This window comes from Ranitomeya imitator, chromosome 2 (genome assembly GCF_032444005.1).
Source record: "Ranitomeya imitator isolate aRanImi1 chromosome 2, aRanImi1.pri, whole genome shotgun sequence".
Lineage (NCBI taxonomy): Eukaryota > Metazoa > Chordata > Amphibia > Anura > Dendrobatidae > Ranitomeya > Ranitomeya imitator.
In genome coordinates this window covers 480,698,787-480,725,543 of record NC_091283.1, presented here as the reverse complement: position 1 = coordinate 480,725,543, position 26,757 = coordinate 480,698,787, and the positions used below count along the sequence as shown (strand labels likewise).

Here is a 26,757-nt window from a genome sequence, read left to right as displayed (position 1 = left end):
CAGAAAAAAACAGTGCAATAGTCCAAATTTAAGCAAAACGTACAAAAAATTATGTTATTATTAATATTTGGCCAAAGTACATAGACAGGAATGAGGGTTACAAGTGGCAACAAGACACATGGAGCACTGGGAGCAGGGCAGCAGTCCCCACAGTATATAACAAATACATAGCACTAAATATTTCAGACAAATATACCCATGTATAGTTCCTCATCAGTGGCTCTTCCTCAGGGAAATTCCGAAACGCGCGTCGGGGTGGGCGAGAGACAGCACGGCTTTCCCTGTTTCATCACTGGTATGTTTCCATATCTTGGGTACTATTTCAGCATTTTTGGCATTCTTCCCATGTGTTCCATGTCTAATATGATATATCTGTACACTGCCACTGATAAGGAACTTTACATGGGTATATTTGCCTGATATATTTAGTGCTATGTATTTGTTATATACTATGGGTCTATTGCTGGTCTGTTGCTCAGTGGTCCAAGGTGTTGTTTTGAGATAAAAGTAAATTTAGCATTTCATCTGGAAATCAAGGTCCCAGAGTCTGGAGGAAGAGTGGAGAGGCCACAATGTGGGGAACCATGTCATCTGCTGGTGTAGGTCCACTGTGTTTTATCAAAACTAAAGTCAGCGCAGCTGTCTACCAGGAAATTTTAGAGAACTTCATTCTTCCCTCTGCTGACAAGCATTTTGGAGATAGAAATGTAATTCTCCAGCAGGAATTGGCACACTGCCAAAAGTACCAATACCTGGTTTTAAAACAACAGTACTGTGCTTGATTGGCCAGCAAATTCGCCTTACCTTAGCCCCATAGAGAATCTATGGGGTCAGGGCCGGCTCCAGGTTTTTGAGGGCCTCGGGTGAAAGAGTCTCAGTGGGCCCCCCTCTTTAACACATACCACGATTCATGATGCTCAGATACAGCAGCGAAATATAGCACAGCCAAGTAGTATATAAAACAGCACATGTAGTATATAGCACAGCCCCCGCAGTATATAACACAGCCCACGCAGTATATAACACATCCTACGCAGTATATAACACATCCCACGCAGTATATAACACAGCCCACGCAGCATATAGCACAGCCCATGGAATATATAGGACAGCCCACGCAGTATATAGCACAGCCCACGCAGTATATAGCACAGCCACGCAGTATAACACAGCCACGTAGACGTAGTATATAACACAGCCCACGTAGTATACAGCACAGCGCACGTAGTATAGCACAGCCCCGTGATGTAGTATATAACACCACCCACATAGTATATAACACAGCCAGCCATTTAGTATGTACAGTCAATAGTCTATGCCTTTAGTCTGTATGATGCAACATTTGAGATTTGGAAAGTAAAAGGGTCAGTGTTCTCTTCTGACTATCTACCGGGGGGCGGGGGGGGGATAAAATAGGGAGGGGAATAGCCTCTACATGACCTAAACATCTTCCCATTGAGAGCTAACTCAGACTCCAGGATCAGAAGCCAGGAAAGGCCTGGTTCACAAACTGTGAAGTGAAGCAATACAGCTTGGCATTACAGGATGCACGCAGGCCCAGGCTCAGCAGGCTGCATCCCCCCGCCCCCGCAATGCGTTGGTACCTAAGACTCACTCACTGCTTCACGCGGCGCCGTAGGCCCCCGTTGTGGACACAGGGACATGGTGCACTGACCATTCACCTGACTGCAGCTGCTGCTCGTCTTCTGTTTGGCACTGCCGCTAGACCTGTCCTGTATGGTGGACGTGGAATGGGTGATCTTCTCTGAGCTCTTGCCGGCTCTTAGGATGATGAGCTCTCCCCGACCGGAAGTGACAGAACAGATGACCGCCGGCCTGGAAGTGACTCTCTTCGTATCCATGGTGACGGCGGAGGTGAGTATTGCAGCTGTGCAGCGCCAGCGAAACTATCAGAGAGCTCTGTGCCGCCTGCTGCTGGGGCGCCGCCGGGGATGATGGATGTGCTCCGCCAGGCTGGGAGAGGGATTTGAATGACTGAGTCACACACAGCAGGGATGTAGTCCGGCTGCGGGGCCCCCTGGAGCGCATGTGTGTGTACAGTACACTTGTACCGTTACTACCATAAATGGGACCCGTCTCGCCAGGGCCCCGGCACTTGCGGGTGCGCCGGGTGCTGACGCCGGCCCTGTAAGGGGTATTGTCAAGAGGAAGCGACACCAGACCCAACAATGCAGACGAGCTGAAAGCTGCTATCAAAGCAACCTGGGCTTCCATAACACCTCAGCAGTGCCACAGACTGATCGCCTCCATGCCACGCCGCATTGATGCAGTAATTGATGCAAAAGGAGCCTCAATCCAATATTGAGTGCATTTACTGAACATACATTTCAGTAGGCCGACATTTCTGATTTTAAAATAATTTTTCAAGCTGGTGTAATAAAGTATTCTAATTTACTGAGATAATGACACTTGGGTTTTCATTGGCTGTAAGCCATAATCATCAACATTAACAGAAATAGATAACTCTGTTTTTAATGACTCTATATAATATTTGAGTTTCACTTTTTGTTTTGAAAAACTGTAATAAATTAACTTTTTGATGATATTCTATTTTTGTCAGAAGCACCTGTATTTCTATGTGATATCCTCTTCTACAGACACCTTTGAAAAATTCTTGCAAATAATTAAAATGTGTACAGAAAATGTTGACACTGGGTTTTTTTTTTGCACTTACAGGTTAGAGATAAAATCATCAATGGATAAGACCTGGGATAGACGTAGAGCAATTGTTAATAGGCATCACATGAAAGATGTGCAGCAAAAAATGGATTCAGAATATAAGGTATGGTAAATATCCAGTCCGCCATAAACAGCCAGTGATGTCCTCCAGGAAATAATACCGTTGGTAGTACTGTAGTGTATGCAATGGAAAATGCAACAATTGTTTTTGTCATGGATTCTGTGTCATAATAGGGTACGTGGAAACAAAGCAACATGTAGTGATTTATGGATTCTTTCCAACTGATCCATAAAGACAGCAAAGGCCAGTGCAGTTCTACATAATGCAAATTAGGAAGCATTTGCTTATGGACGTAATGCTCCAATGTCAAATAACTATGTAAGTCTCGCCATTGCACTTTCCTGTATAATGGACTTCATTAACTGTGAGTCAGCTATAAATAAGGCTTTGCCTGCTTGGCACAGATCTGTATTAGCACAAGCTGTCTGCTACCTTGGCACAGACAAGAAAGGCAGATGATGTTAATTGTCTGTGTCCTGTTATAACTTATGCATATTTCATTGTCCCATTAAGTTACTGCTTATCAGATCACATGTGATAGATTTGTTTCTGAATATATAAAACCATCAAATTAGTATTTGCCGCTTCCAGAACAGACATTTTAAAATGTACTTAATTAATACAAGTCACACGTGTTGCTGCTGTGCTAGTTTTAACAGGAATAATATTCTCATAGTGTATCCTGAGAACCATTTTGTATATATAAGAGGCCGAAGCTAACCCTTGAAAATCAAGTTTTATTCCTTTCCTCCCCCCACCAAACTTTACAGTTGACACAAGGAAGTCAGGCAGGCAGGTAACATTCCTCTGGCATTTGCCAAACCTAGACGGACTGGCATAAAGTTGGTTCAGCCATGAATCCCCATGAAAAAAGAGCTGCCAGCGCACCTTCAATGCCAGAGAAGATTTGGAGCCAGTGGAGTTTTGGTGACTTTTTATCCATATGCACCTCAGCAACCAGCTCTGTAACTTTAGATGCTCTGCCACTTTGTGACTGAGATGCTATGGTTAATCATTCTCTATTCTGCCTTTTTGACAACAGGGCTATAAGAGGGGACTGGGCTGCAGACCACTGTACATGTACTGTATGGCATACTGTGTGCGCCAGATTCCTGGCATAGGCTGCCCTTTGAATGGTTCACTTGAATGAACAGTAAGAAAAAGTAAAATCATAAAGTGTGAGCATAAATCTTTATGAAGATTTTTCCTCGAAAAGGTCATCTTTTTGGGCTGAAAACCTTTGCTTCCAACACAAAGGTCCCAAATCTTGAAGACTGGCATTGTTCACAACAGTCTTGATGAGGAAGCGTGCCTGAGACAGATGTTCCTGATTAATTAAAAGGCACACTCCTTTTAATGAATCAGGAGCATCTGACAAGTAGCATGTCCCTCCATCTGTGTCTCGCCAATAATCTTACTCCAGTCAGCTACTGGAGTAAGATTTGTAGCATAAGGAACCGCACCCCCGTATCGCCCCAGCTCTGCTTAGTTTGTCAGAGCTGAGTGAAAATGGTGTGAGCACCGTTACATTTTAGTCCAGGCTAGCGTTGTGCCAACATTTTGCCACTTTTCCAAAGTTTTTAATTGGCAGAATTCTAGTGTAAAAGCTTTGATGAATTGGGCCCTATGTACACTGCTCTGAATAATAATGGAAATCTTAATTTCCAATTAATTACTATCATAGATCACAGATGTAGTTGTTACTGAGGTATGTATGGTCACATTTAAAGGGAACCTCTCATGTTAAATGACGCTATTAACCTGCAGATGTAGGCTTAATCTGCAGGTCAATAGAGAGTGAGAAAGGGTCCCAAGCGCAGTACAGAAAGTCCAGCTAATGGGAGAAAATACACTTTATTCCTCCTGGGAGCAGCCAGCTTTCAATCATAGAGGTGCGGCTACAGTCACCACTGACAGCACTGTGACAGATTCCTTTTAAGCTGTCCACTAGCATAAGCAAAAAGAGATTGTCAGTTACAATTTTATTTTTGCTTGGAAGTAAACACCCCCATTTCACCAATACTGAGCATTTTTTTCCCAGCCAAATACACACCATAATTACTATATGAAACAGGAGAAGGAAGGAGCAATCAGGTATATATAAAAAAATTAGAACATTTTATTTAACAGAAGTATACAAAAATTTACTACTCCGTGAAAATAATCAAAAAGTCACAAGATTAAATGCAGGAAGGCATACCATAAGGAAAAAGACTCAAATATTTCTACCTGCCCATATTTGTGCAAATGTTACATTCAATAAGGTGCGAGTGCAGTGAAAGATCGCACATCAATGGCAAGCCGCATAGCGCTGCAGTAGTTTTCGAGCACATCATAATATCAATTAGGGAATACATGATGCTTACCACGGGCAAAGGTAGAGGAGTCTAAGACCAGGTGTGGATACAATAAGTATAAAAAAGATAAAAGATTTTGGCAATTGGGAGAATTGAAAAATGTTTAGGTAAGTTAAATATTGGAAAAATAGTAAACTTTGGCTCAGCAAATGAAACGTGCACAGTTGTTTAGATCAGTGGTCCCCAACTCCAGGCCTCGAGGGCCGCCAACAGTGCAGGTTTTCAGGATTTCCTTAGTATTCCACAGGGGTTGGAATCATCACCTGTGCAGATGATCACATTACCACCAATGCAATACTAAAGAAATCCTGAAAACCTGCACTGTTGGCGGCCCTGGAGGCCTGGAGTTGGGGACCCCTGATTTTGATACTGTTGATCCCACAGATTAGTAAAAAACTAGCTGAGATCTTTTTATGAGCCCTATGTCCCTTTAACATCCGGAGATGAATCAAATGTATTTACTCCTAAAATAGTTGCAATGTTCCATTCCAGGCCCAGCTACGCCACCAGGAGCAGGTAAGAGAGCTTACTGAGCGAATGAGAGAGAAGCAAGCTTTATCCCAACATGCCCCAAATCTTTTCAACTTGTACTCCACGCGAAGTTACAGTAAACCATGGCAGAAGGGGATGAACATAAAACCACAGGTAATGGTACACAGATTATTTATTAAAGCAATGTACTGTAGTTACTTTATATTATCTCTAATCATATTTATTATATTACTCTTTTGTGTACAATGGACATCACCATCACAGTCATTTCTTCTAGGCACTTAAAGGGAATGCGTCATCCCAAAATTACATATTTCTTAAATCAAGGTATATGTTAAATGTATTTTTTAAAATGTTGTGTAATAGTTTGATATATATTTATTATCACTCTCTGTAATAAAAAAAAACAAAACTACAATTTTCACACTGGCCACTCTACTTAATACTAAATTTGCATCATCCAGCGAATAGCACTGGGATCTTCCTATTCTTTCAGGAATCCTATATGGACATTAGCAGGAATAGACTGATCCAGTCACTACTTAGTTGCATGGAAGTATGTAATAAGCGTGATCTGATTGGGCAAAGGAAGGGAGGAGGGGGTGAGCTGTGACATCACCTATCGTGAATGGTGGAACCTGTGTTATCAGCTGTACAAAGGGATCCTACAAAAAAAGAGAAGTTTGTTCCAACTCTTTGGGATAAAACTCAAAACTTTCTTGTATCATGATTCAAATTCCATAGGACTCAAAAAAGAAACGCCTTAAAAGAGGAAAAGTGACGCGTTTCAATCATACTCAGAAATTTGATTGTTGAGCTGGTTTCATTGCTTTTTTGATTTCCTATCAAGTGGTGTTAACTTTTATTGTAATTTTGTCTGTGATAATAATGAGACTTCTGAAAAGTCATCTGCAAATAACAGGATATATGTGTCTATTATACAACCTAATTGCCAGTTTATAAATTGGAAGATTTCAGTTTGTTTGTTTTTTTAATAGAAATAGGGATAAGGGATTTTTTGTAACCAAAAATAAAATAAAAAGAACATTTAGTATTTAAAAAAAATGATTTAAAACAATAGGTCATTTTCTGATGACACATTCCTTTTAAACTCCAGCAACATGCATGCATAAGCTTGATTTTGCTTTTAATGCAAGTACGTTAATGCAGTGGGATGACAACTGCTGTGCGCCGTATAGTAATTAGCGATAACCAGATAGAGACAGTAACACAAAAGAGGAAAAAAATTATACCGCTAATGGAAATGAGGCGGAAGTTTTTATAAAGAAAAGTAGTGAAGGGCATATTTCCTGAATAGAAGTCAATAACAGCTTTTTTATTTTTTTATCTTATGTTCCAAAGGATTGTATCATTTCCCGAATATGCTGATTCACCGTAGCGCTGAATCACTACAGCTCACATCATAAAAGAACATGTCTAGAAAAAAAAAAGATCTGTTATCTGCTCAAAGATTTTCCCATCATCTATATCATTGAATCAATATTCAGGGCCGGGCTATACATGCAGTTTTTATGGGGAGAGGGTGGCGTTTAAAGGTTTATCGACCACAAAATGGTTAAGTATTAAATCGGTGGCCATGGTAGTGTACGATTTTAACCATATGTTTTTACGGGAGATACAGAAACCGACTAGTGTGTCTTCCTGTGTGTCGGTGATAATTACTTATTAATCGGAAAATCCATTTATTCTTTCTACTAAAATCTAAAATGACCATACACCAGTTTTGGAGGCTATTCTTGGCCACAGGATTTGCTATATTAACGGCTAATGATTGCAATCTCACTTGTGATTGTCAGCAGTGAAAAATTAATTGCTTTTTAGAGAATAGAAGCAATTTATTAGGTTATTCTTCATCACTGTAATTATTATGGTCATATCTGGTTATAGTTTGCATTAGCAATTTTGTAAGTATTCATATCTTAACCTAGTGAATTGAATTTTATGGAATTAGAAAGAAAAGAAACCTGTCTAATCTGAAAATAACTACCCTAACTGTATATCCTTCATCTGGTGCGTGCCTGTAATACTACATCCTTAGAAGTCTATATTATTATTATTTGTTTATATAGCACCATTGATTCCATGGTGCTGTACATGAGTAGGGGTTACATACAAATTACAATAAACAGACTAACAATAACAGACTGATACAGAGGAGAGAGGACCCTGCCCTTGCAGGCTTACATTCTGCAGGATGGTGGGCAAGGAGACAGTAGGTTGGGTGGTTGTGGCAGCTCCGATGTTGGTGAGGCAGTAGCTCCGGTAGTGGTGAGGAGGCAGCGGGGTCATTGCAAGCTGTAGGCTTTCTTGAAGAGGTGGGTTTCCAGGTTCCATCTGAAGGATCCGAATGTGGTTGATAGTCGGAAGTGTTGAGGTACAGAATTCTAGAGGATGGGGTATACGGGAGGTCTTGGAGGTGATTAGATGAGGAGCGAATTAATGTGGAGGAGAGATTGAGGTCTTGGGAGGACCAGAGATTATGTGAGGGAAGATATCAGGAGATTAGTTCAGAGATATATGGAGACAGGTTATGGATGGCTTTGTTGGTCAGTATTAGTTATTTGAACTGGATATGTTGAGGGAATTGGAGCCAATGAATAGATTTTCAGAGGGGAGAAGCGGAGGAGTAGCGATAAGAGAGATTAATTAGCAGGGCAGCAGAGTTAAGGATGGACTGGAGAGGTGCAAGAGTGTTAGCATGGAGGCCACAAAAAAGGATGTTGCAGTAGTCAAGGCGGGAGATGATGAGGGCATGCACAAGCATTTTAGTAGATTGAGGGTTGAGGAAAGGACGGATTCTGGAGATATTTTTGAGCTGGATGCGACAGGAGGTGGAAAGAACTTGGATGTGCGGTTTGAAGGACAGGGCAGAGTCAAGGGTTACTCCGAGGCAGCAGACTTCTGGTACGGGGGAAAGCGTGATGTCATTGATTGGGATACATAAATCAGGTAAGGAAGATCTGTGGGATGGAGGAAAGATGATGAGTTCAGATTTGTCCACACTGAGTTTCAGGAAGAGGAGAAGAAGGAGGATATGACAGATAGACACTCCAGGATTCTGGACAGCAGAGAGGTGACATCTCGGCCAGAGAGGTAGATCTGAGTGTCTTCAACATACAGGTGGTACTGGAATCCATGGGACTTTATGAGTTGTCCCAGGCAAAGTGTATAGATTGAGAAGAGTAAGGCTGCCGTCACACTAGCAGTATTTGGTCATTTTACATCAGTATTTGTAAGCCAAAACCAGGAGTGGAACAAATAGAGGAAAAGTATAATAGAAGCATATGCACCACTTCTGCATTTATCACCCACTCCTGGTTTTGGCTTACTGATGTAAAATACTGACCAAATACTGCTAGTGTGATGGTAGCTTAAGGGTCCTAGAACAGAGACTTGGGGGACTCTAACAAAGAGAGGGTGGGGTGAGGTGGTAGTGCGGGAGTGGGAGACGCTGAATGTGCAGTTGGAAAGGTATAATAATAATAATTTTATTTATATAGCGCCAACATATTCCGCAGCGCTTTACAAATTATAGAGGGGACTTGTACAGACAATAAACATTACATCATAACAGAAATACAGTTCAAAACAGATACCAGGAGGAGTGAGGGCCCTGCTCGCAAGCTTACAAACTATGGGGAAAAGGGGAGACACGAGAGGTGGATGGTAACAATTGCTTTAGTTATTCGGACCAGCTATAGTGTAAGGCTCAGGTGTTCATGTAAAGCTGCATGAACCAGTTACCTGCCTAAGTATGTAGCAGTACAGACACAGAGGGCTAATACTGCATAAAGTGTATGAGAACATGATGCGAGGAACCTTTTTTTTTTTTTTTTTTTTTGAGGAGATCCAGGATAGGGTGAGGTCTTTGATGCCAAAGGAGGAGAGGATCTATAGTAGGAGGCAGTGGTCAACTGTATCAAAAGCAGAGGACAGGTCTAGAAGGAGGAGTATAGAGTATTGTCCGTTATTGTCCTATATTGCTCTACTATGCTAATGTATAGGGAAAGTATACAGGGTTTGGCCGGGGTCTCACTAGCAACTCTCAGAGCATGGGATGCGATATGCTATTGACCCGGGAGCCGAGTGTCAGTGCTCTGTGCTCCAGTCCTCTCGCATGACAAGATCATGACAATGACAATGAATTTCTCCATCTCCTCTGCTGTCAACATCGGTGGGAATCACACTGCACTCAAATGATATCCAAATGCAGTGCAAGTTTCACACACATACACCCATAGGCCTATTGTCTCCCCTCCTCCCCATCAGCAACCACACTGTGACACTACTATACACGAGGGTAATTATATCAGTGGGGGCATTATTCATGTGGAATACGTGTGGGAGGATTATATATATATATATATCTATATATAGATATATATATTTGCATACATGGTCTAACATGCTATATACCGTGTATATCTATCTATCTATCTATCTATCTATCTATCTATCTATCTATCTATCTATCTATCTATCTATCGTGGCATGTAAAAGTTTGGGCACCCTTGGTTAAGATTACTGTTAATGTGAACTGTTAAGCAAGTTGAATATGAAATAATCTCTAAAAGGCCTAAAGTTAAAGATGACACATTTCTTTTGTATTTTAGGCAAAAAAATATATTCATTTTTTACATTTTAACACTCACAAAAAAGAAAATGGGCCAATGCAAAAGTTTGGGCATCCTTAGAGATTTGTGTGCTCAGATAACTTTGACCATGGTTTCAGACCTTAATTAGCCTGTTAGGGTTATGGCCTGTTCAGTATCATTGTTAGGAAATTTCAGGAGATGCACATTTCCCAGCTTTTTAACACACCAGCCTCCTCTAACCTTGGGCCAAAAAACAGCAGCCATGGGTTCTTCTAAGCATCTGCCTAGCAGTCTGAAAATGAAAATGGTGGAGACGTACAAAGCAGGAGAAGGCTATAAAAAGATAACAAAGCATTTTCAAGTTGTCCTTTCCTCAGTTCGAAATGTAATTAAGAAATAGTAGAAGAAAAAATACCGCACACTCGAAACTGGTATGATGCAAAAGGTATATGCCAGATTTATTCACGAAAACAAGTCAACAATTGCCACTGTGATAGTTCGTAGATAGAAACCCGACGTTTCGACCCTCCCGGGTCTTATTCATGGGGTTACTTAGCTCTTTTGATACACAGACATAGGAGTGGCAGTGATAGAAGGCAAGACAATGGTCCTTTTAAGGCATAACCTTATAGTGGGTCCAGTAATTGCTCCTGTGGTATAGGTAGAGGGGTCCTGTTTAGGGTGAGCCGCAGTATATAAAGAAGTCCTTATAATGGGTCCAGTGAATGCTCCTGTGGCATAAATAGAGGGATCCTGCTTAGGGTGGGCCGCAGCATGTGGAGCTGTCCTGCTCTGTCCTGTGTCCGGGGGTCAGCAGCGCATCCCGCGCCCAGCTGTGTTCTGGATTGGAGGTCAATTAAGAAATGGCAGTTAACAGGAACAGTGTAGGTCAAGATAAAGTCTGGAAGACCAAGAACAATTTCAGTGAGAGCTGCTCGTAGAATTGCAAGAGAGGAAAATCAGAACCTCTGCTTGACTGTAAAAGACCTTCAGAAGGTTTTAGCAGACTCTGGAGTTGTGGTACAATGAGCTACTGTTCATAGACACCTGCACAAATATGGCCTGCATGGAAGAGTAATCATAAGAAAATCTCTCCTGCCCCGTCACTGTAAAATTCAGCTTTATAGGTTTGCAAAAGAACATCTAAACAAGCCTGATGCATTTTGGCAACAAGTCTTGTGGACCGATGAGGTTTAAAAAGAACTCGTTGGCTACAATTATCAAAGGTATGTGTGGAGAAAAAGGGGCACAGAATTTCAGGAAAAGAACATGACGCCAACCATTAATCATGGGGGTGGATCAATCATGTTTTTGGGTTGTGTTGCAGCTAATGGCATGGGAAACGTTTCATGGTAGAGGGAGGAATTGATTAAATGAAATTTCAACAAATTTTTGATGCAAACATAACTCCATCTGTGAAAAAGCTGAAGTTGAAAAAAGGATGGCTTCTACAAATGGATATTGATCCTAAACACATATCAAAATCCACAATAGACTACCTCAAAAGTTGCTAGCTGAAGGTTTGACATTGGCCCTAACAGGCCCCTGATCTGAACATCATTGAAAATCTGTGGCTAGACCTCAAATAGCAGTGCATGCAAGATGACCCAAGAATCTCACAGACCTGGAAACATTTTCCAGAGAAGAATGGATGGAAATCCCTGAAACAAGAATTGAAAGACTCTTGTCTGGCTACAAAAAGCATTTACAAGCTGTGATACTTTCAAAAGGGGGTGCTACTAGGTACTGACCATGCGCAGTTCCTAAACTTTTGCATCGACCCATTTTCCCTTCTATAATTTAAAAAATCTAATATATATATATAGAGAGAGAGAGAGAGAGAGAGAGAGATATTTTAGTTTATTTTATTTATTTTTTTCAGTACAGACCAAACGTTTGGACACACATGACTATGAAAATTGTACATTCACACTGAAGGCATCAAAACTATGAATTACACATGTGGAATTATATACTTCGCAAAAAAGTGTGAAACAACTGAAATTATGTCTTATATTTTAGGTTCTTAAAAGTAGCCACCTTTTGCTTTGATGACTGCTTTGAACACTCCTGGCATTCTCTTGATGAGCTTCAAGAGGTAGTCACCGGGAATGGTCTTCCAACAATCTTGAAGGAGTTCCCAGAGATGCTTAGCACTTGTTGGCCCTTTTGCCTTCACTCTGCAGTCCAGCTCACCCCAAACCATCTCAATTGGGTTCAGGTCTGGTGACTGTGGAGGCCAGGTCATCTGGTGTAGCACCCCATCACTGAGCTGGCTCAGGAATAGGAAACAAAGGGTGGTTATTAATGGAGCACACTCGGACTGGGTCGCGGTTAGCAGTGGGGTACCACAGGGGTCAGTATTGGGCCCTCTTCTTTTTAACATATTTATTAATGATCTTGTAGGGGGCATACAGACTAGAATTTCAATATTTGCAGATGACACTAAACTCTGCAGGGTAATCAATACAGAGGAGGACATTTTTTTATTACACGATGATTTATGTAAACTAGAAGCTTGGGCTGATAAATGGCAAATGAGCTTTAATGGGGATAAATGTAAGGTCTTGCACTTGGGTAGAAGTAATAAGATGTATAACTATGTGCTTAATTCTAAATCTCTGGGCAAAACCGTCAATGAAAAATACCTGAGAGTAAGGGTGAATGACAAACTCACATTTAGTGGCCAGTGTCAGACAGCTGCTACAAATGCAAATAAGATAATGGGATGCATTAAAAGAGGCATAGATGCTCATGAGGAGAACATAATTTTACCTCTATACAAGACACTAGTTCGACCACACTTAGAATACTGTGTACAGTTCTGGTCTCTGGTGTATAAGAAAGACATACAGTGGGGCAAAAAAGTATTTAGTCAGTCAGCAATAGTGCAAGTTCCACCACTTAAAAAGATGAGAGGCGTCTGTAATTTACATCATAGGTAGACCTCAACTATGGGAGACAAACTGAGGAAAAAAAATCCAGAAAATCACATTGTCTGTTTTTTAACATTTTATTTGCATATTATGGTGGAAAATAAGTATTTGGTCAGAAACAAAATTTCATCCCAATACTTTGTAATATATCCTTTGTTGGCAATGACAGAGGTCAAACGTTTTCTGTAAGTCTTCACAAGGTTGCCACACACTGTTGTTGGTATGTTGGCCCATTCCTCCATGCAGATCTCCTCTAGAGCAGTGATGTTTTTGGCTTTTCGCTTGGCAACACGGACTTTCAACTCCCTCCAAAGGTTTTCTATAGGGTTGAGATCTGGAGACTGGCTAGGCCACTCCAGGACCTTGAAATGCTTCTTACGAAGCCACTCCTTCGTTGCCCTGGCGGTGTGCTTTGGATCATTGTCATGTTGAAAGACCCAGCCACGTTTCATCTTCAATGCCCTTGCTGATGGAAGGAGGTTTGCACTCAAAATCTCACGATACATGGCCCCATTCATTCTTTCATGTACCCGGATCAGTCGTCCTGGCCCCTTTGCAGAGAAACAGCCCCAAAGCATGATGTTTCCACCACCATGCTTTACAGTAGGTATGGTGTTTGATGGATGCAACTCAGTATTCTTTTTCCTCCAAACACGACAAGTTGTGTTTCTACCAAACAGTTCCAGTTTGGTTTCATCAGACCATAGGACATTCTCCCAAAACTCCTCTGGATCATCCAAATGCTCTCTAGCAAACTTCAGACAGGCCCGGACATGTACTGGCTTAAGCAGTGCGACACGTCTGGCACTGCAGGATCTGAGTCCATGGTGGCGTAGTGTGTTACTTATTGTAGGCCTTGTTACATTGGTCCCAGCTCTCTGCAGTTCATTCACTAGGTCCCCCCGCGTGGTTCTGGGATTTTTGCTCACCGTTCTTGTGATCATTCTGACCCCACGGGGTGGGATTTTGCGTGGAGCCCCAGATCGAGGGAGATTATCAGTGGTCTTGTATGTCTTCCATTTTCTAATTATTGCTCCCACTGTTGATTTCTTCACTCCAAGCTGGTTGGCTATTGCAGATTCAGTCTTCCCAGCCTGGTGCAGGGCTACAATTTTGTTTCTGGTGTCCTTTGACAGCTCTTTGGTCTTCACCATAGTGGAGTTTGGAGTCAGACTGTTTTTTAGGGTGTGCACAGGTGTCTTTTTATACTGATAACAAATTTAAACAGGTGCCATTACTACAGGTAATGAGTGGAGGAAAGAGGAGACTCTTAAAGAAGAAGTTACAGGTCTGTGAGAGCCAGAAATCTTGATTGTTTGTTTCTGACCAAATACTTATTTTCCACCATAATATGCAAATAAAATGTTAAAAAAAACAGACAATGTGATTTTCTGGATTTTTTTTTCTCAGTTTGTCTCCCATAGTTGAGGTCTACCTATTGTTAGGACTGGCGGAACGCACCAAGACAGATGATAAAGGTGCGTTCGCAGTCCGGGGTCCACCGTGCAGGTGAGAACCTGCTGCTAGCAATTAGCAGACAATATGGCGGTACACTAAAGTATACACGCGTGGGTTAAACCTCACCCAGCGTGAAGAAAGCGATCCTGTTAATTCACAGGACCGCAGTACCGCACTAGTGCGCGAGCAAGTGGTCAGCGGACTTAACCCCAGAAGGGATTGGAGCCCGATTAGACCCTTGCTGGCGTAACACCGCAACTGGGTGTGTAGAGAACCTTAAGCAATCTGTGCACAAGAGTGCGAGCGATGCCGCACTAACGGACGCCACTAACCACCCAGACTCGGGTATGGAAAGCGCAAGGCAGGCGCACGGCGCCGTACTGGCAGGCACAGCTACAGGACGCTGTGATGTGTGTTAGTGCTGTAGGCTAAGTCGGGCGCTAGGTAGCAGCCATACACCTTCCGCGAACAGACATTCAATAGGGTAGGGGTTTCCAAGGACGACTTGCACTCACAACATACACACATAAGCAATTGTAAAACAATACTAGCGCATGGCCGTGCGGTCATGCGCAGTTTATATAACAGCAGCACAGGAAGTGGCCACAGCACTTTTGCCCTTCTAGGACCTGCCAAGAGGACCAATGGAATGTGCTGCAGAGCCTGAGCACATGACCCTCGATCTCCAACGGGAGACCTTACGCTGGGCATGCTCAGTACATGCAGACAAGGACTTAGTCCCAGAGAAATCCGCTCGCTGCTGACCAGCACTGACTTTAAAGGCAGAGACTGGAGAAGCAGCACTAACTCTCAGAACAGAGTGAGAATGAGCAAGACGCTGGGACCGACGTCCTTGCTGAGCAGGCTCCACTGCGGCTGGACAAGAATGGGAGACCGCAGCGGAAGTGGCTCGAGATTCCCCCTGTGCAGAAGCGGGAACTCGACCCCTAACATTACCCCCCCCCCTAGGGCCCCCCCCTCCTTGGGCCTCGCTACGTTCGAAGGCAGCAATGAGCTGCGGGGCCCGAATGTGCTCAACAGGTTCCCAGGACCTGTCCTCGGGGCCATAACCCTTCCAGTCCACCAAATAAAATTTTTTACCACGCACCACCTTGCACCCCAAAATAGCGTTCACCTCATAATCGTCCGTAGACGAACCCGATGTCCCAGCAGATGACTCGGAAAAGCGGGACATATACACGGGTTTCAAGAGGGACACATGAAAGGTGTCGGTGATACCCAGGCGTGGCGGAAGGGCCAAACGATAGACCACAGGATTAACCTGCTCGAGGACCTTGAATGGACCCAAGTAGCGAGGAGCAAATTTAGTGGACTCAACTCGCAGCCTGATGTTACGGGCGGAGAGCCACACCAAGTCGCCAGGAGCAAAGGTCGGGGCGGGGCGCCGATGAGCATCAGCGGAGGACCTCATTCTCTCCTTAGAGGCCCGAATGGCATCCTGAGTGCGGTCCCAAATATCCCGTGCCTCCACAGCCCAGTCTGCCACCCTGGAGTCGGCGGAAGACACGGGCATAGGCACAGGTACCCGTGGATGCTGACCATAGTTGAGGAGGAATGGGGTTTGTCCAGTGGAGTCGGCAACGGCGTTGTTCAGTGCAAACTCTGCCCATGATAGCAAGGATGCCCAGTCATCCTGCCTGGCTGAAACAAAATGTCGCAGGTATGTGACCAAGGTCTGGTTGGCCCTCTCTACCAACCCATTCGTCTCGGGATGATAAGCGGAAGAGAGATTCAACTCAATACTGAGAAGTCGACAGAGCTCTCTCCAGAACCGAGACGCAAACTGGGGACCCCGGTCACTGACAATTTTGTCTGGCATACCATGTAGGCGGAAGATATGTCTGATGAACAACGCTGCCAAGGCCCGTGCAGAAGGTAACCGCGGCAGCGGCACCAAATGCACCATTTTTGAGAAATGATCGGTGATGACCCAAATGATGGTACAGCCGCGAGACTTGGGCAAACCCACAACAAAGTCCATCCCGACCATCTCCCAGGGCCTATCTGCCACCGGCAAGGGATAGAGCAAACCAGCTGGCCTTTGACGCGGAGATTTATTTTTGGCGCAGGAGACACACGCCAGAACGTAATCCCTGACATCCCGGACCATATGCGGCCACCAGTACGTCCTCGCCAGTAGCTCAGATGTCCTCTTTGTCCCAAAGTGTCCACCCACCCTGGACGAATGAGCCCAAGAGAGAACCTCCGGTCGCAAATTAATGGGCACAAAAGTCTTGCCCGGAGGCACAGACTCTAGCGATACCGGCGCCACGGTTCTCAGGCTCTCGGAAGGGACAATAAGCCGAGGCTCCTCTTCCTCCTCCTCAGTTGACATAAGGGAGCGAGAGAGAGCGTCAGCACGGATATTCTTCTCCCCGGCGAGATAATGCAGGGAAAAGTGGAACCGGGAGAAGAACAGGGACCATCTGGCCTGGCGAGAATTTAGCCGCTGGGCTGTCTGCAAATAGACCAAATTTTTGTGGTCCGTGTAAACTTGGAAGGGAAACCGCGCACCTTCCAGAAGGTGTCTCCACTCCGAAAAGGCCAACTTCATTGCTAGCAACTCCCTGTCCCCGATGGAGTAGTTCCTCTCCGCTGGCGTGAAGGTCTTGGAGAAGAAGAAGCATGGATGCTTCCGACCTTGAGCATCCTTTTGGTAGAGGACTGCTCCAGCACCAACGGACGAGGCATCCACCTCCAGTAGGAATGGCTTATCCACATCGGGACGATGTAAGATGGGAGCGCTAGCAAAGTGGGACTTAATAGAAGTGAAGGCCTTGGAGACCTCTTCCGACCACAATTTGGGATTCGCTCCCTTCTTGGTGAGGGCTACCAAGGGAGCCACCAGAGTTGAGAAGTGGGGAATGAACTGGCGGTAATAGTTTATGAACCCCATAAAGCGCTGCACCGCTTTAAGAGAATGGGGCTCTTGCCAGTCCATCACAGCCTGTAGTTTGGCAGGATCCATAGCCAATCCCTGGGCGGAGATGATATAGCCCAGGAAAGGTAAGGACTCCTGCTCAAACACACACTTCTCCAACTTTGCGTAAAGAGAGTTTGCCCGTAGGAGGTCGAAGACTCTGCCAACATCTCTCCGGTGGGAGTCAATATCTGGAGAAAAGATGAGAATATCATCCAGATAGACTACAACCGAGGTGGAAAGCATATCCCGGAAGATGTCGTTGACAAAGTCTTGAAAAACGGCAGGTGCATTACAGAGCCCGAAGGGCATCACCAGATACTCATAGTGCCCATCTCTGGTGTTAAATGCCGTTTTCCACTCGTCCCCCTCACGGATGCGAATCAGGTTGTAAGCACCCCGCAGATCTAGTTTCGTAAACACTCTAGCTCCCCGAAGCCTATCGAAAAGCTCAGATATCAACGGCAAAGGGTACTTGTTCTTAACTGTGATAGCATTAAGACCCCTGTAGTCTATGCATGGACGTAGTTCTCCATTCTTCTTCTGCACGAAGAAGAATCCTGCCCCAGCAGGTGACACTGACTTCCTAATGAACCCTCTTGCCAGATTCTCTTGTATGTACTGAGACATTGCCTCCGTTTCCGGGAGAGATAATGGGTAGACTCGACCCCGGGGAGGCTCAGCACCAGGCAAGAGATCGATAGGACAGTCATAGGGGCGATGGGGCGGAAGGGTCTCCGCCGCCTTCTTGGAGAACACGTCTGCATAAGACCAATATTGCTTGGGGAGAGAGGATAGATCTGCGGGTACCTCAGTAGTAGCAACCTGAACGCACTCTCGGTGACACCTACCCCCACATGATTCACCCCATCCCAGAATTCTGCCTGAGGACCACTCGATGTGAGGAGAGTGGTACCGTAGCCAAGGTATCCCCAACAGGACCTCATCAATACCCTCAGGAATGACGAGTAGAGAAATAATCTCCTGATGGGATGGCGACAGGGACAGAGTAACAGGGATGGTCTGATGTGTTATCTGTGCGGGGAGTGTCGACCCATTCACCACTCGTACCGTTACTGGTTGGGATAGCATAACCAGGGGTATTGCGTGACGTTGGGCGAAGGCAGAAGACATAAAATTGCCCTCCGCCCCAGAATCCACGCAGAGGTCTACCGAGTGGGAGGATGAGCCAAAGGTAATTGTCCCCTTAAAGGACAATTTGGAGGCAAACGTCGCAGTGTCTAGTGCACCTCCACCTACTACCACTAGACGCTGACGTTTCCTCGACCGCTGATGACATCTGGTGGCAAGATGTCCTGACTGTTGGCAAACCTGGCAACCCTGGAGTGCACGAGCAGTCTGGGACTTAGATCCCGCTCGTGACACCACCTTAGGTTCCTGAACCTCAGGAGCCTGAACTGGAGATTCCAAAGGTTTGGCGAAGGTGGGAGCCAGCCGAAACCTCTGCCTACACTGGGCTCGCTCTAACCTCCGCTCGTGAAAACGGCGGTCAATGCGAGTAGATACTGCTATTAACTCCTCCAGTGTGGCGGGAATCTCCCTAGTGGCCAGAGCGTCCTTAACGTGGTCAGCCAGCCCCCTCCAAAATATAGGGATAAGGGCTTTATCCGACCACTCCAGCTCAGATGCCAGAGTGCGGAAATGGACGGCAAAAAGGCTGACCAAGGACGAGCCCTGAGTCAGTGCCAACAGTTGGAGCGCCGTGTCATGGGTGACACGAGGTCCAAGAAAGACCTGTTTCAGAGTGCTCAGGAATAACGGAGCACTCTGCACCACATGATCGCCACGCTCCCACAGCGGCGTAGCCCACTGCAACGCCCTGTCCGACAATAAGGAAATTATAAAGCCCACCTTAGCCCGCTCTGTAGGGAAACGAGAGGCCAGAAGCTCGAGATGTATTGAGCACTGACTCACGAAACCCCTACAGGACTTACTGTCACCAGAAAATTTCTCTGGTAGCGGGAGGCGAGATAGCGTCGGTACAGGAGCGGCAGTGGACAAGGTAGCTGCAGCCACACTTGCAGCCTGAACAGCGACAGCAGTAACATCCACAGCTGAGGTTGAACGCTCAAAAGCCGCCAACCTTCCCTCCAGCTGCTGGATGTACCGCTGTAAACGCTGATCGTCCGCCATTTTACTAGCCAGACCCTGGCGCTAGTATTCTGTTAGGACTGGCGGAACGCACCAAGACAGATGATAAAGGTGCGTTCGCAGTCCGGGGTCCACCGTGCAGGTGAGAACCTGCTGCTAGCAATTAGCAGACAATATGGCGGTACACTAAAGTATACACGCGTGGGTTAAACCTCACCCAGCGTGAAGAAAGCGATCCTGTTAATTCACAGGACCGCAGTACCGCACTAGTGCGCGAGCAAGTGGTCAGCGGACTTAACCCCAGAAGGGATTGGAGCCCGATTAGACCCTTGCTGGCGTAACACCGCAACTGGGTGTGTAGAGAACCTTAAGCAATCTGTGCACAAGAGTGCGAGCGATGCCGCACTAACGGACGCCACTAACCACCCAGACTCGGGTATGGAAAGCGCAAGGCAGGCGCACGGCGCCGTACTGGCAGGCACAGCTACAGGACGCTGTGATGTGTGTTAGTGCTGTAGGCTAAGTCGGGCGCTAGGTAGCAGCCATACACCTTCCGCGAACAGACATTCAATAGGGTAGGGGTTTCCAAGGACGACTTGCACTCACAACATACACACATAAGCAATTGTAAAACAATACTAGCGCATGGCCGTGCGGTCATGCGCAGTTTATATAACAGCAGCACAGGAAGTGGCCACAGCACTTTTGCCCTTCTAGGACCTGCCAAGAGGACCAATGGAATGTGCTGCAGAGCCTGAGCACATGACCCTCGATCTCCAACGGGAGACCTTACGCTGGGCATGCTCAGTACATGCAGACAAGGACTTAGTCCCAGAGAAATCCGCTCGCTGCTGACCAGCACTGACTTTAAAGGCAGAGACTGGAGAAGCAGCACTAACTCTCAGAACAGAGTGAGAATGAGCAAGACGCTGGGACCGACGTCCTTGCTGAGCAGGCTCCACTGCGGCTGGACAAGAATGGGAGACCGCAGCGGAAGTGGCTCGAGATTCCCCCTGTGCAGAAGCGGGAACTCGACCCCTAACACCTATGATGTAAATTACAGACGCCTCTCATCTTTTTAAGTGGTGGAACTTGCACTATTGCTGACTGACTAAATACTTTTTTGCCCCACTGTAGCTGAACTAGAGCAGGTGCAGAGAAGAGCGACCAAGGTTACTAGAGGACTGGGGGGTCTGCAATACCAAAATAGGTTATTACACTTGGAGCTATTTAGTTTGGAAAAACGAAGACTACAAAGACCTTTCTGATGATCTTTTTAATCATAGACCTGAGACAGGGACAAGGGGGCATCCTCTACGTCTGGAGGAAAAAAGGTTTAAGCATAATAACAGACGCGGATTCTTTACTGTAAGAGCAGTGAGACTATGGAACTCTCTGCCGTATGATGTTGTAATGAGTGATTCATTACTTAAATTTAAGAGGGGACTGGATGCCTTTCTTGAAAAGTATAATGTTACAGGTTATATATACTGCCTTCCTCTAGATCAACATGTTAGGGCATGTTAGGTTAGGTTAGGTTATGGGTTGAACTAGTTGGACTTAAAGTCTTCCTTCAACCTTAATAACTATGTTACTATGTTACTCTCCTTCTTGGTCAAATAGCCCTTACACAGCCTGGTGGTGTGTTTGAGGTCATTGTCCTGTTGAAAAATAAATGATGGTCCAACTAAACGCAAACCGAATGGAATAGCATGCCGCTGCAAGATGCTGTGGTAGCCATGCTGGTTCAGTATGCCTTCAATTTTGAATAAATCCCCAACAGTGTCAGCAGTAAAGCACTCCCACACCATCACACCTCCTCCTCCATGCTTCACGGTGGGAACCAGGCATGTAGAGTCCATCCGTTCACCTTTTCTGCGTCGCACAAAGACACAGTGATTGGAACCAAAGATCTCAAATTTGGACTAATCAGACCAAAGCACAGATTTCCACTGGTCTAATGTCCATTCCTTGTATTCTTTAGCCCAAACAAGTCTCTTCTGCTTGTTGCCTGTCCTTAGCAGTGGTTTCCTAGCAGCTATTTCACCATGAAGGCCTGCTGCACAAAGTCTCCTCTTAACAGTTGTTGTAGAGATGTGTCTGCTGCTAGAACTCTGTGTGGCATTGACCTGGTCCCTAATCTGAACTGCTGTTAACCTGCGATTTCTGAGGCTGGTGACTCGGATAAACTTATCCTCAGAAGCAGAGGTGACTCTTGGTCTTCCTTTCCTGGGGCGGTTCTCATGTGAGCCAGTTTCTTTGTAGCGCTTGATGGTTTTTGCCACTGCACTTGGGGACACTTTCAAAGTTTTCCCATTTTTTCGGACTGACTGACCATCATTTCCTAAAGTAATGATGGCTACTCGTTTTTCTTTACTTAGCTGCTTTTTTCTTGCCATAATACAAATTCTAGCAGTCTATTCAGTAGGACTATCAGCTGTGTATCCACCAGACTTCTGCACAGCACAACTGATGGTCCCAACCCCATTTATAAGGCAAGAAATCCCACTTATTAAACCTGACAGGGCACACCTGAGAATTGAAAACCATTCCCGGTGACTACCTCTTGAAGCTCATCAAGAGAGTGCCAAGAGTGTTGAAAGCAGTCATCAAAGCAAAAGGTGGCTACTTTGAAGAACTTAGAATATAAGACATAATTTCAGTTGTTTCACACTTTTTTGTTAAGTATATAATTCCACATGTGTTAATTCATAGTTTTGATGCCTGTGAATGTACAATTTTCATACTAATGAAAATACAGAAAAATCTTTAAATGAGGTGTGTCCAAGCTTTTGGTTTGTATGTAATATATATATATATATATATATATATATATATATATATATATATATATATATACAGATAGCTCCATATATATTTGGACAGAGACAACATTTTTCTAATTTTGGTTATAGACATTACCACAATTAATTTTATACAAAACAATTCAGATGCAGTTGAAGTTCAGGCTTTCAGCTTTCATTTGAGGGTATCCACATTAAAATTGGATGAAGGGTTTAGGAGTTTCAGATCCTTAACATGTGCCACCCTGTTTTTAAAGGGACCAAAAGTAATTGGACAATTGACTCCAAGGCTATGTTATGGATAGGTGTGGGCAATCCCTTCGTTATGTCATTCTCAGTTAAGCAGATAAAGGGCCTGGAGTTGATTTGAGGTGTGGTGCATGCATTTGGAAGGTTTTGCTATGAAGTAAACATGCGGTCAAAGGAGCTCTCCATGCTGGTGAAACAAGCCTTCCTTAAGCTGCGAAAACTGAAAAAAACCCATCCGAGAAATTGCTAAAATATTAGGAGTGGCAAAATCTACAGTTTGGTACATCCTGAGAAAGAAAAAAGCACTGGTGAACTCATCAATGCAAAAAGACCTGGCCGCCCACGGAAGACAACAGTGGTGGATGATCGCAGAATAATCTCCATGGTGAAGAGAAACCCCTTCCCAACAGCCAACCAAGTGAACAACACTCTCCAGGAGGTAGGCGTATCAATATCCAAATCTACCATAAAGAGAAGACCGCATGAAAGTAAATACAGAGGGTTCACTGCACGGTGCAAGCCACTCATAAGCATCAAGAATAAAAAGGCTAGACTGGACTTTGCTAAAAAAAACATCTAAAAAAGCCAGCACAGTCCTGGAAGAACATTCTTTGGACAGATGAAACCAAGATCAACCTCTACCAGAATGATGGAAAGAGAAAAGCATGGCAGAGGCGTGGGAAAAGCTCATGATCCAAAGCATACCACATCATCTGTAAAACATGGCGGAGGCAGTGTGATGGCTTGGGCATGCATGGCTGCCAGTAGCACTGGGTCACTAGTGTTTATTGATGATGTGACACAGGACAGAAGCAGCCGAATGACTTCTGAGGTATTCAGAGCCATACTGTGTGCTCAGATCCAGCCAATGCAGCCAAACTGATTGGTCGTTGTTTCATACTACAGATCGACAATGACCCAAAACATAAAGCCAAAGCAACCCAGGAGTTTATTAAAGCAAAGAAGTGGAATATTGTTGAATGGCCAAGTCAGTCACCTGATCTCAACCCAATTGAGCATGCATTTCACTTGTTAAAAACTAAACTTCAGACAGAAAGGCCCACAAACAAACAGCAACTGAAAACCACTGCAGTGAAGGCCTGGCACAGGATCAAAAAGGAGGAAACACAGCATCTGGTGATGTCCATGAGTTCAAGACTTCAGGCAGTCATTGCCAACAAAGGGTTTTCAACCACGTACTAAAAATGAACACTTTATTTAAAATTATTGAATCTGTCCAAATACTTTTGGTCCCTTTAAAAGCAGGGTGGCACATGTTAAGGAGCTGAAACTCCTAAACCCTTCATCCAATTTTAATGTGGATACCCTCAAATGAAAGCTGAAAGTCTGAACTTCAACTGCATCTGAATTGTTTGGTTTAAAATTAATTGTGGTAATGTCTATAACCAAAATTAGAAAAATGTTGTCTCTGTCCAAATATATATGGACCTAACTGTACATATACACAGTGGGTACGGAAAGTATTCAGACCCCTTTAATTTTTTCACTCTTTGTTTCATTGCAGCCATTTGGTAAATTCAATTTTTTTTTGCTTAAAATACAACTGAAATGTGTCATCTTTAGCTTTAGGCCTTTTAGAGATTATTACATTTTCCGCTGTACAATTTTTCCTACAGGTTTGGTGGCTAAGAGTTTAGAGATAGGTTTCAAGTGTTATTTTCATATTGCCCATACCTGCTTCTTGCCACAGGGGAGTTTGAATCATCATCATATGATTGAAACAAAGTTGTTTACCCACAATTTTGGAAAGGTGCCAACAATTTTCTCCAAACCTTTTTTCGGTTTTTGTTTGAAATTATGTCCAATTTCCCTTTTTCCTGTTTTTTTTAGTTTCTTTCAATACACACAAAGGAAATGTATAGACACTGACGAGCAAAAGGGAAACAATGTTTTGAACTTTTTACTTTCAGGCTCCATATCTCACCATCCACTACTGCTTCAAATGTGAGACTACCATCATTTTATAGACAATCATCTTGTTTATCTCATACATAAATTTAGCTTGCAACTATTTAGCATATGATTAGTTATGTAGATTCTGGTCAAGTCACTGCATTGTTACTGTTTTGCGCCTAAGAATCAAAATTTATATTATTTTGTAAATCTTCCTTTGACTTTCAACACTGCTTAAATCCTTCTGGGCATGCTCTCAATCGAAATCTGATACCAGGTCTCTTGTACATGTTCTAAAAGTTGGTGCATACTGGTCCACTCACCTGGTTATGTATACAGTTTTTTCTTCAACTCTACCCACAAGTGTTTGAATGGGTTGAGGTTTGGGGACTAATCTACCGTCTGATGGCAGCAGTAGTAACATCAGCCGACACCAATGACCGGAGGTAAACTTTATACCTCCAATCACAGCTGTGGGCTCATGCTGTCATTTGACAGAGTAAGAACTGCGGCTGTCTGATCGGCGGTGATGATTTTACCACCGATCAGAAGCTGCGACAAACACTCGGTGTTCGGGGGGCCGAACCCAAACAGTAACACAAACTTCCTGGTGAAGTCTGCGTTTTGTGTCCATGCCCGAAAAGTAGGTGTTTAGTTTCGCCCATCTCTCTCTATATATATGTATATAAATAATATGACACTGTAGATTATATATAGGATGTGATAGATATATAGATAATGGATGGATAGTTAAATAGACAGATAGACAAATAGGAGAGAGATAGAGAAATAGATATCGCCACCAAATAAAAATGGCGATACTGACGCCTGGTCCAGAGGTGAAGCAGGGGGAATTTTTTTTTTACTCATTCATGGTGGTGCTGTCCCCTGCAGCCTTCCACCCTAGACACCCACCCTCTGGTGCCTAGTGACAATACGGCCCTGAGTTGGGCAACATTTTCTGAATATGTGACGCCATGTCGCTTGTTCAGCCAATCTGCCCTGTTGGAATGTCGTTTCCATCTATAAGATGGCTGCAGATGCCTGTCAATCATAGCGCATTCTTACCGATACATAAAAATGAGTTGGTGGGAAAAAGAAACAACCAACGACTTTTCTCCTAAATATTCAGCAGGTTTGTCCATATTATCGTGTGTGGCATACTCTTCTTTCGGTTTTCTTATGGAATGTCAGCGGTGAGTGCCGCTTTCTACGTTCTTTACTCTCTACAAGTTTCATGTTTGTTTCTTCAAGCTGAGCAGCCCAGTATCTGAGCATGTACTCTGAATATACTTGTTCTCGGGATAATTCCCTTGTGGATTTACAGGGAGTCTTTCATATGAATAAATGCTAGTTTGCCTTATTAACATGTCAGTTTTTTTCACTTACGAGACAAAACTGACAGTTTCATCAGTGATTTTTGGTCAGAGTTTTATCTGAGTTTGGAGTCTCATCAGTTTCTCTCATATGTGAAAATGAAAAAATGATTTCCATTCTTTTCATATGCAATAGCCCGTGAAGATCGGACGGCTCTCAGGTGTCATCCGAGTGCTTTCCAAATTTTCATGGACCCATAGACTTGCATTGCCAACTCTGATCTGACAAAAGGATCAAAATCGAACATATTTCCATGATTTTGCTTGGACCACTCAGTCTGCAGAAAATCACGGAAATGTGATTAATCTGCAGATTAATAGTCTTCTAAAGCCATGCAGCTGCCACCGCTCTGAAATTCTGACTGCTGGAAGTTAATCAACTTGGCAGCCTCCAGCTTTTAGTCATATAAAAGCGGCCAGCCTGGCTTCAGTCACTTCTCAGGACATAGTGAGCTATGGCTGTAACCACACCCCACACTATGACTGACAGTCAGCTTTGTAGTGATGTACTGTTGAGCCAACTGTCAGTCAGTGTATGGGACATTGTTAAAGCCGCTGCTCACTATTTACTGAGCGGTAACTGAAGCACCGCCTCTATGACTGAAAGCTGGAGGCTGATGGGAGGAATAAAGTTTATTTCCTCCCAGTAGCTGGGCTTTCAATCCAGTGGCGGCATGGCTTTAGAACTCTATTAACCTGCATATTAACTCCATATCTGCAGGTTAATAGTATTTTTCTCAT

The 26,757-nt window shown here is 44.2% G+C and overlaps 1 protein-coding gene across 1 annotated transcript in view; it reads left to right on the top strand.

Moving 5' to 3' along the window:
- The window catches only part of MARCHF10 (membrane associated ring-CH-type finger 10), a 93,141-nt gene that overhangs the window by 17,872 nt on the left and 48,512 nt on the right, over positions 1-26,757 (top strand). Inside the window, exons 2-3 of the mRNA XM_069751345.1 lie at positions 2,698-2,803; positions 5,611-5,763. Coding sequence (XP_069607446.1) covers positions 2,698-2,803; positions 5,611-5,763 — 259 coding nt within the window. The remainder of the gene's footprint in view (positions 1-2,697; positions 2,804-5,610; positions 5,764-26,757) is intronic.